Here is a 9,999-nt window from a genome sequence, read left to right as displayed (position 1 = left end):
CACAGTAGCATTTTAGTTAAATTAATGAGTGAACTTTCAAAACTAGTCTCTTGCTGCTGTTGATTTGGATCTTACTGGAGAGCAGGTCTGGAGCATTAGAACTGTAATCACTTAGGGTGAAGCCTAAACAGGATGTTTTGGTTTACAGTTCACATAGTGTTCCAGAGCACCAGGTGGGAGTCCTGAAGCATATGCAGTGTGGATATTAGGGTGAATTCCAGTGCTGAGGATCTAAGCTCTATGTCTCACAAATGCAAGTTTCTAGCACTGTAAGCTAGAGTAGGAAGCATTCTTTTCTCACGAAACATATAAATGAACAGGGATTTCAACTATTTCTGTTTTACCAAAGGACTTCACAATTCAGTAATCATACCTTCACCATTTAAAGAGAAGAGGAACACATAAGAACAAGGTTATTTTTAATGATATTAACATCCATAATACAAACAATAAGTTAAACAGTAAAAATAATTAAATAAAGCTTGAGGTTCCAGCCCTCATGCTAATAATTAAATCCATAAAACGAAGACAAGTTGAAAAATAAAACCAGCACAAGTCCTGGTGGAAAAAGTAGTTCCCATATAATATCAGTTAAATGAATGGAAATAAAGTTCTGACTTCCGGCATCTGCAGCATTCAGTAGGTGCCAAGTCCTTAAATCCTCTCCTGGGTCCATAGGTGTATATGTAGAGAGGTTGCATAATCAGACTTCCAGGGAACCCAGACACCTTCAGCTGTGACCTGGAAATCAAGTTTCCAATGTGCCTTCTTGCAGCACAATTCTTAAGAAGAATACATTGAGAATGTGTAATGCTGACATAGCTATAGGTGCTACGCTTAAGATTTTACTGCATTTGGTCTATAGCGATGAACCCTGTACAGCAAATATCACCTCAGTCTAAGTAGACTTTAATCCTTCACATACTAGTGATGATAATGCTGATGCTGTTTCTTTCACTTTCTGATGCAAATCCTGATCACCCTCTCAGTACTGGTCTTAACAGATTAGATTTCTAGGACTTGAGTCTTAGTGTTGTTCAATGTGCTAAGGAAAGATTTTTAGACTCAGGCCCTGTATAAAATGAATGCTTGAGTTAAATAAGTTAAAACTGTACCAATGCTTCCAGACCAAATGCTGGTTCATAAGTGAAGTAGATAACTTGATATGCATAATATCCTGCATGGGAATACTCATTTAAATGTTAAATATTTTAGCTTCCCACTGAGTGGTTTTCAGGTAATTCAGAGTAGTTAAGATAAGATATCAACCGCCTCTCTGCCTCAGGAACACTGATGCTAGTGGCAGACCACATGAGCATTTAAAATGAAAGCCGCTTATGACATTCAGGACGTCAGTGTCCTGGTATCAGTATAGGCTTAATCTTGTTCATTTGAGTCCAGCTGTAGAAAAATCACTTTGGTTCAGGAACAAACCGGCTCTTGGAAATTACTGCATTCATATTGGAGTCAATCCAGTTAAGGTATCTGGTAACTCTGGTGTAAACACCAGGCTTGTCTTTCTTTGCACAGCCATCTCCCCAGCTGACAATCCCATAAAGCATCATCTTGCCATCATATTCACAGACCATGGGGCCACCAGAATCTCCCTGGCAACAGAAAGAGAACATATTAGTCCATTTTCCACAGATGGAACCTTTGTAACAGGGAGCCTGCGATTGTTTTTCTAGAGTGAAGCAAGCTAGTAAATACCTACAAGCTAAGGTTTTGATTTTTGAGAATGCTGCATACATGCAACAGAAGGCTCAGCATCTGCTGTGACCTGAACAGTCTGTAACATAAGGAGTTCTCTAGCCCCATTCCAGCAGGGGACAGAGAAACTAGTTACCTTGCACATAACACTTCATCCAAAGTTTATAATCACAGATAATAGGCTAGTGATAGAAGGTTAAAGACCACACACCCAGTTCTTCACAGAATCAATTGTCCTCAAGTCTTTATGGACAGGGAGACAACACTTATTCTTTTTAGTTGTTCATATGGCCACTCTGCCCACTAAGGGTGCAGGGAAATAAATGTAGTTTTGAGGAATCTGTGGAGGGGCTCAGTGTCCCTCTGTAATTCACTTTTTATCCGTTTGCAGAAATATAGTGTTAAGTGCAAGCTGAGATTGGAATAGTTGCTGTATTCCTCTGATGCTTATCTACCACCAGTCAATTGCTTTAATAGGTTGTAAATAAAGCCTTGAATAACAACAGTGGCTGAGACACCACACTTCTTGGCCTCCAAAGGCAGTCTGGAGGGGGTAACACTTAACTGTAGGTCCCAACCCTCCTCCATGTTTGGCCACACTACAGGTCAACTCCACTGGATGTACTAAATTCCTACTACATAGAGAGGCTCTTCTGATTAGTAGAATTGCAGGTGCCATCAGCTGATCCATATAATAGCATACATGCATTCTAAATTATTTGGAAGATAAAACAAGCCAGTATTACCTTGCATGCATCAGTCTCCCATGTGGGATCTCCAGCACAGACCATGTTGTCGGTAACTCTGATACTGTCATAGTACTCATGCTTGCATTTTCTCTGTGATACTAAGTTTACAGTGGCTGACATTAGCCTTTGAGCATAAAAGATGTCATCTGCAAGTAAAAAGATGACTTATTTTCACCATCCAAGACAAAAAGTCCCAACCAACAACAAAACCAACACACCCCAAAACACCCATCTTCAGCTCTGAAAAGAGATTATATAGCCGTTCCATTTCCAATTTGAGGATCTTATTTCCACCTTAATTTTACTGTTAATGAGTAAGTTATAGAGAAAAAAACAAGTGAGCCAAATGCCAGCTATAAAGCTTAGATTTCAGAGAAAGAGTTTGATAGTTTGTGAAGGAAGTTCTGTACAAGTCAAACCTTTGTTAATCCTCCAACACAGCTTTAATTTTTTCCTACTCCTCATCACATCAGGAATGAGGATATTGCTGTGTTTTACATCTTGGCTTATTTTGTATGGTTGTGAGAACCATCAGATAGGAAATGCCATGGATAACTAGAGAAGATAATAGCAAAACAATCTTTGAGAGATGCACAGGGAGTACATAGAATAACAGAAAGGAATCTTTTAATCCTTCGCAGTTCACGGTATAGAAACATCTGTTCCCACATTGTGGAAGTACAACTTTGGAAAGAAGTCATTCACTTACAAAATTCTTGTTTCCCATAGCCAGATATTTCACACCGGGTATTGTCTGCTAAGTAAAGGTTCTTCTCCGGCAAGCAGACTGTTCTAACAAATTTGGATTCTACTGCACACTGTCCAGAAGTTGTTCTTATCCTTATCAAAGCTACAAAACAAGTCAGAAGACAGGTTTGTAAAGCAAGTTTTCCTCCCCCTCAAGTTCTCTGACAATAGGAATATTAGATACAGTTAATGAGAATAGTTTCAATTACAGTTCTGGTTATATATTGTTCTTATTGCTTTTGGAATTACACTGGATCATTATTTATTAACAAAATTAATTTCCCAAGCACTAGAATTGGCAAGCATTCCATCTTGAACTTCCTTCCTGGAAGGATAGGGGCTGATAGCTCAGGGAAATCTCTTCTACAAGTGTACCTTCAGATGTTTTAAAACCTCAATTTCCTTTCTGGCTGTAGATGGTGGCATCTGCTGCCCTGCTGAAGAGGGGGCAGTTTATACTGTACTGCTCACCAGAAGAGCTTAAGAAACTAGTCTTTTTCCTTAGCAGCAGGAATTTGGAAGGGGTGGTAGATTCCAAGCGTCAATTGCAACAGTGCAAATTGCAGAGATCTCTCTCTGACTTTGTCGGTTTAGGGATAAGTTTGTGAAAGCTAGAGAGACTTAAAGGCTGGATTAATTCAGGATAATCTTTGGCTAATGTGGTACTTGATATGATATTCCCCTACTATCTGATGAAACCTACTGTACATGCATTTTTCATCGTTCTCTATAGATAGTGTGATCTCTGTAGACATAGATTAAGATAGTAGAAGTGGGATGCTGCCACTAGTGCTTACGGAAAAGCCATGCTTTATACAAGTCCAGAGATAAGATAGGTTTATAGTTGACTGCATACTAAGTAATGCATCAGACATGTCACAAACCAAATTTACACAAGTGAAGAAGTCTTGCTCAGCACAAGCCTAGTTCTCAGAGGTGCCTAGCTCCTGCTCCACTTCATCTCATCTCTGGTTCTACTTCTTTTAGAAGATGTATGCCACAATTACACAGCCTTCAGCTACCCTCAGTTTCTTAAAGGCTCATATTAAGATGACACTTACCAATATCATTGTCATTGCCACCTGTGTCATCTGTAAAGTCAGGGTGAGAGATGATGTCATCAACCATGAACACTTGTTCCTTATCATCAGTAACATTCAGTATGGACTTTCCAAGGAAGACTTTGTAAACCGATTTGTTTTGTGGTTTCTTTGACCTGAATGGGAGTAAAGAGATTCATGAAAACCACCAGTTTGAGAGTAAGGTCAACAGCTTAAATCCAGTCCCAGTTGTGTCATGTTTAACACTGACAAGAAAAAGCAAAATTTAGTAAGCTTTGAAAGTTTATACTGTATTCTGAAGGAAAGCATCCCAATTTTCCATTTGAAGGGGTTAAGGTAGATGTTCAGGCGTTTTGAAATGCACACCTAGTTTAGCTGCTACTAATGCCAAGCATTGGTGATGAGAATCCTCTGCAGGATGCCAGGAAGATCAACTTTCCTCAAGAATAAAGCCCACCCAGAAATGTATTGCTCAACAGCTCATCACCTCTCAGGACAACCAAGTGTTGTGAACAGCTACTGAATGTTTACAGCTGAATGTTTACAGCTACTCTTCTCATTTTGCTCAAAAGAACATTCTTACTATGGTATATTTTGAAGGGTTGCTTCATGAGCATCATGTAACAAAATCAGCTGAAGTTGCAAATAAGAAGGATGTGGAAGGGTAAACTTACGGACTATGAAAACAGTGTGCTGCTGTAAGCACCCAGCAAGGGTCAATGAGGCTGCCACCACACAGGAAATGGTCAACACCCCTTATATTTTGGAAGATGCCAGCTATCCAGGGCTGAGACTCAACCTCTGCCTGACTTCCACCAACAATCTTGTAGTATTTGCTCATGCTCCTTTGACCACATGTATGCCCTGTGAAAGGAGAAATTTTGTTCAGATGTTCTTGAAGCTGAGTGCCAACCTCACGCTATTAAAAAAATAAAATCAGTTGTCTTGAAACTAATGTTACTTACCACACTTCTCTATGTTGCAGGGCGTTTCTTGAATGGTGAATCCCTTTTTGGTGTAGCACCAGGGCCTGTCCTTTCCATTTGGGTTTCTAGAAGAGAAAGGAAGCATTCTTTTCATAAAGACAGAATTCGAAGTTACTACCATTTTTTTAAAAACCTAACTGTCCTGCAAAGGCCAGAAGCATTCTGTTGCAAGATATGCCAAAGAAAATGAACAACTGTCCATTACTGTTGCATACTGGGAATTTTACAGTATGATCAGCTTCAATGGAGAGCAAGAACTCCAACGAGTCACATTCCAAATATTTTTTAGTAAAAATTAATCTGATTTTTTTTTTAAAAAACACATGTACCACCATGTGAGACACTTTTTGAAGCGTGATGCTTCTCTTACCTGCAGTAGCTGTGTTTGCCCAGTCCGAGCTGCAAAGCATTCCTCATGTGAGCATGGTAATTACCCCTCCTGATTACTGAGGGAAGGTCCCACGGCAAACATTCATCTTCTGTTGCCACTCCTCTGTAATCCTCCCCATTCTCAGTGTAGCACATGCTGGTAGTGTCTGATAAAATAAATACTTCATTAGCAGCATGTTCTTGTTCGTGATTTTTCTGAGGCAGAAATAATCTGTATGAATCCCTCTAATGAGAAGGAATTTGATTCATTACACTTTATTGCAATAAATTATGGAAAACCTGGACCTACTACATATTCTTACTAAATTTCTTCTATATGAATTCTGAGTATCAAGAGTCTTATGCTTTAAAGCATACATATTACTTCTTTAATGGTTTCAGTTTACTTCACAATATAACCAGGTCTTCTGCTTCTGAACAATCCCAGACAAGTTCACTTTTTTCCACCCCGAACTGAAACATTTGTGAGGTTGGCAACATTTGTGAGGAGGCAGGGGTCAAAAGTTAGAGATACTGATTTTGCACCAACATTAGTTATTAGTAAGCATAAAGTGCTAAAGGATGTCCAGTTGTGTGCTTATGGAAAATACTTTCACTTGGCATTTTGTATTCATGATTTACCCATCTTTTGATATCTTTTCAATCAATTCAGGTTTAGATAGATACTCTACCTAGTTCACAATTAATCCCAGTGTATCCATCAGGGCATACGCAACGATTAATTCCACTAAAGAGGTAATAGCTAATGCAGGTTCCTCCATTCAAACAATGGCATTCTGCAAATAAAAGACATCACTAATTAGAGACAAAACGTTTAAATGATGAAGTAAAGTAACATGTAGTTGCAAATTAAGTTTTAGGTGTTTAAGTATCATTAAGAGTCTTCCCCTTACATCAAGATGTACTTGCAAGATACCAAGTTCTTTTTAGGTTCAAGCAGAACAGGCAGATACTTACCCTTGTGATCTGATCTGTGTTTATATGGGAGCTTGTAGTAGTACTTCTTGGTATAAAACTAAGGGAAAAGAAAAAAGAATTCTAAGGAAAGTTCTGTTTATGTAGTTTGATTATCTTTTATGGGCCCAAGCCCTGTACCCTACTGCATATCTGAGCACAGCAGAATGGAGAAGGGAAAGAAAACACACACAAAACACCTTCAGAAAAGCCCCACAAGGCTGGTGCACTGCATCAGGTCATCACTGTAGTTATTTCTGCTATAAGGACCTAAACAGCTGGTCGGTGTCCCTAGAAAAGGGACAGGAGCTTCTCCCTGCAGCCACCAAACAGTGCAGCAAAGGTGCAACATTCTCCACCTGCCTCTCATTTTGGTGGCCTTGCTGCTTCACATTTGCGCCATGGAATAAAAGCCAGTAGACTTATACAACAGTAGATTCTTGCCCTGTACTTTGCTGCCTCTGCTTTGCAGGCTGAATATTATATTCTTCCTGGAATTAAATAAGATTAGTCCTTTAGTATACTTCTCCCAGAGGTCAGGTTGGGTTGTCTGAGCTAAAACAAGTAGTACTAACAATATAATTCCATAATGTTGGTGAACGGCTCTGCTGGTAGGTCTGAACTGTCAGATAAGATGATAGTCAAAAATATTCCAATTCATATCCGTTACTCCTCTTTTAGCATCACGCTTTCAAGTAGCGTAGGTAGAAATTTAGTTAAGGTCCAATATCCACCTCCATGAAATAACATTGGTATTCTTGGTACTCCGTGTGCAAGTCTAAATTAGATTAAAAGAAAAATAGCTAAATTTCTCTTATTGGAGGAAGTCTTTACTATTTAAATGCTAGCAGACATCTTACAGTGGAACAGAACCAGAAGAAAAAACAAAGGGTTCAAAAACATGTTTCTTGGAGGTATATGTACAGCAGATGCATATGTACAAGCAAAGGCAGCAAAAGCCAAAGTTCAAGTCAAAAGCCTACTACACCATCCAAAGCAGAAGTATAATTAAAACCAGAAGTGGCTCCAAGTGGACACCCCCTTTGCCCCCCAGCATTTTTTTCAAAACTTACAGACTCTAGTCCCGTGACAAGCATGCCCAGGGTTACTGTGAGGAAGATGAGTAACTTCATGTTGTTAGTTAACGTCTCACTTCTTTCCTCTTCTATCCCTAATATTTTGATTCTGAAAATAAAAGAGGAACTTAGTGTCATGTCATAGCTTGCAGTGCCAGCTTTCTTGCTTCTGTTGTTTTCAGCTGGTTTCAGAATAAGTCACAACACAACTGACAGAAGAATAAAACATTGACTTGCTGAGGAATATCCGCTTATTATTTACATATATTAAATTAGAGGTTATTGTTTGAAGCTTTTCTGCATATTTAGCAATACAGCCAGACTTTTTGTAGAGTTTGAATGAAGCTGATAAAAGGAAATTTGGAACTTGGAAAAAATCCATTCTCAGTTTCAGCAGTTTGGACTAACACAGTTGGAAGTTGGCAGATGTATTTAGCTACTCTCTGGCTGTTTGTACCTGTTTAACTGGTTATCACTACCCTGCAACAAAAGCACTGACCATCCACATATAGGCTATGAAAGGGAAAGCTCCTTTTCTCATTACCTCTATAGTTGCTGACTGCGCCTCGTTGATGCCCAGCACTTGCATAAGCCCAGACACCTCACTGAGCGCCTCTGGCCACTGCAAACTCTTGAAAGTCTGGTCTTGGTGTTACCTCACTTATTTACAGGATTAGAGAGGCTTAGAACGTATTCTGTCTGGATTCCTTATATGCAGCTGGATCCTCTAGCCAAGCATATATAGCAACCTTCCCAGGAGTGACTGTTAAAAAACTAGCTTTTAAAAACAACAGGGGAAGAGAGCTATGAAGTGCCAATATGTCTTTTTATATACTCTTTAAATTGCAATACAAGCCATGTGATTTTTCTTTTTTTTAAAGTGTCCTCAGTTCTAGAACATTGGGAAACTTGGTTTTTAGAAGATTCCATGGGAATCTCAGTTATTTTTACATCAGCAAGCAGTGAATGCAGTAGGAGAGGGTATGCAGAAGTGAGTTGGTGCTAGAGACCTGCTCCATACTGCTTCAGAGGTTGCTGCAGGAGCTAATTCTAGCTTGGTCCTAAAGACTGAGTGCCTTCTGCTGCTTGGAGCACATCTCCCAGTTGTGTTTTGTTTAGAAGACGTATAACACAAGTACTCTAAAGCCATTCAGTGTGGGGTAGGAGAGAGGGGAACCAAAACACAGGGAATAGAGAAGATAATTGGATTCACTTGAAAAAAGCTGACACAATCCAAACCAAAATGCTAATGTAGATGGATCCTTTGCTTGCAAGGAGGTTTCATAATACAAGAAAGCAAATCATGCTTCAGGACATGCACACCCTTCAGACTCAGTTGAAATTTCAGCAGGTACATTTTTCCTTAAGCATTATTTATATTAAGATGATTATTTTTAGTTTGATTGGCAGCTTTGCAAATAATTTGCCCTTTGTTACCATAATTAGCTTCGCAGGCCCAGCCCTAGCATTGCAGAGAGCCGTGCTGCAAATTTCTTGCGAAAGCTACACTAGACGGTAGGATACAGAGCAGATCTCCCCACCGCTGAGATGCCGCATCCCCCGAGAGATTCCCCTTCGTTTAATTTAAAGAGCAACCGTTTAATTCTATCTGTTCTCAGCCTAGCATTATCACCCTTAAATCGCACTTTGGTTTCGGGGACACGGCACTTACCAGCGCGGAAGCCCGGCGGAGGCACAGCGGTGTCGATGCGGGGCTGCGGAGACCGTGCGGGCGCAGCGCGGCGGTGCCGGCGCAGCGCGGAGCGGGCGCTATAAAGGCCGGAGCCGGGGCGGGGCCGCCGCCGCCGCTACCACCGCCCTGGGGCGGAGCCGTGCCCGCCCCGCCGGGACCTGCAAGTGCCGCGGCGCTGGTCCCGCTGCAGACACGGCGCTGCTGGAGTGACTCAAGAGGGGAATTTTGAATGCCGCTCGTTTGGTTTCGGGCGGCGGGGGAGAACGAAGAGCTTTGTTGGGAGTTATCCTTCAGTAAGGGGTGCCCCGCGGCGGTCAGCAATACTTAGAGGCATTAAAAGAGAGATGTGAGTGACAGCTATGAGAAAAATAACTTGTGTTGAAACATGCCCAGAGATACGAACAAGGGTGGTGTATTTGATTTATATAGGGCTATCCGTAATGAGAAAAGTACAGATGATTTAGTAATTGCTAGAGGATTAAATTGATTCAGGTGTGGGTTAAGCATAGCCCACTGGGAGGGGGTATTGGCCCAGAATGTGTGCTGTGCTGGAGGGACTGAATGTGTTTTCAGAGCTGCTGCCAGCTGAAACACAGAGCTTTTGGGGCGTGCAGAGCATTCCTACTGCCAGCT

At 40.8% G+C, this 9,999-nt stretch overlaps 1 protein-coding gene across 1 annotated transcript; it reads right to left on the bottom strand.

The window, feature by feature from the left end:
• Positions 1 to 402: 402 nt before the first annotated feature.
• PLAU (plasminogen activator, urokinase) lies at positions 403 to 9,432 on the bottom strand. The gene is made up of 11 exons (XM_030488961.1): positions 9,346 to 9,432; positions 7,671 to 7,782; positions 6,601 to 6,658; positions 6,315 to 6,419; positions 5,624 to 5,789; positions 5,233 to 5,318; positions 4,942 to 5,131; positions 4,268 to 4,422; positions 3,169 to 3,309; positions 2,457 to 2,605; positions 403 to 1,607 (listed from the first exon to the last, which is right to left on the bottom strand). Exons 2-11 carry the CDS (start codon positions 7,728 to 7,730, stop codon positions 1,413 to 1,415), a joined length of 1,305 nt encoding a protein of 434 aa, XP_030344821.1. The 5' UTR covers positions 7,731 to 7,782; positions 9,346 to 9,432; the 3' UTR covers positions 403 to 1,412.
• Positions 9,433 to 9,999: the final 567 nt, after the last annotated feature.

This window comes from Strigops habroptila, chromosome 5, assembly GCF_004027225.2.
Source record: "Strigops habroptila isolate Jane chromosome 5, bStrHab1.2.pri, whole genome shotgun sequence".
Lineage (NCBI taxonomy): Eukaryota > Metazoa > Chordata > Aves > Psittaciformes > Psittacidae > Strigops > Strigops habroptila.
This window is presented reverse-complemented; position numbering and strand designations above follow the sequence as displayed.

What these genes read in the sequence shown, in the direction of transcription:
- PLAU (XM_030488961.1), bottom strand. Translation starts at nt 7,730, where the DNA reads ATGAAGTTACTCATCTTCCTCACAGTAACCCTGGGCATGCTTGTCACG. An exon ending in TGGGATTAATTGTGAACTAG is followed by an intron (nt 5,790 to 6,314) that starts GTAGAGTATCTA and finishes TTATTTTATCAG; the next exon opens with ACACTACCAGCATGTGCTAC. An exon ending in GGGAGACTGATGCATGCAAG is followed by an intron (nt 1,608 to 2,456) that starts GTAATACTGGCT and finishes TTCTGTTGCCAG; the next exon opens with GGAGATTCTGGTGGCCCCAT.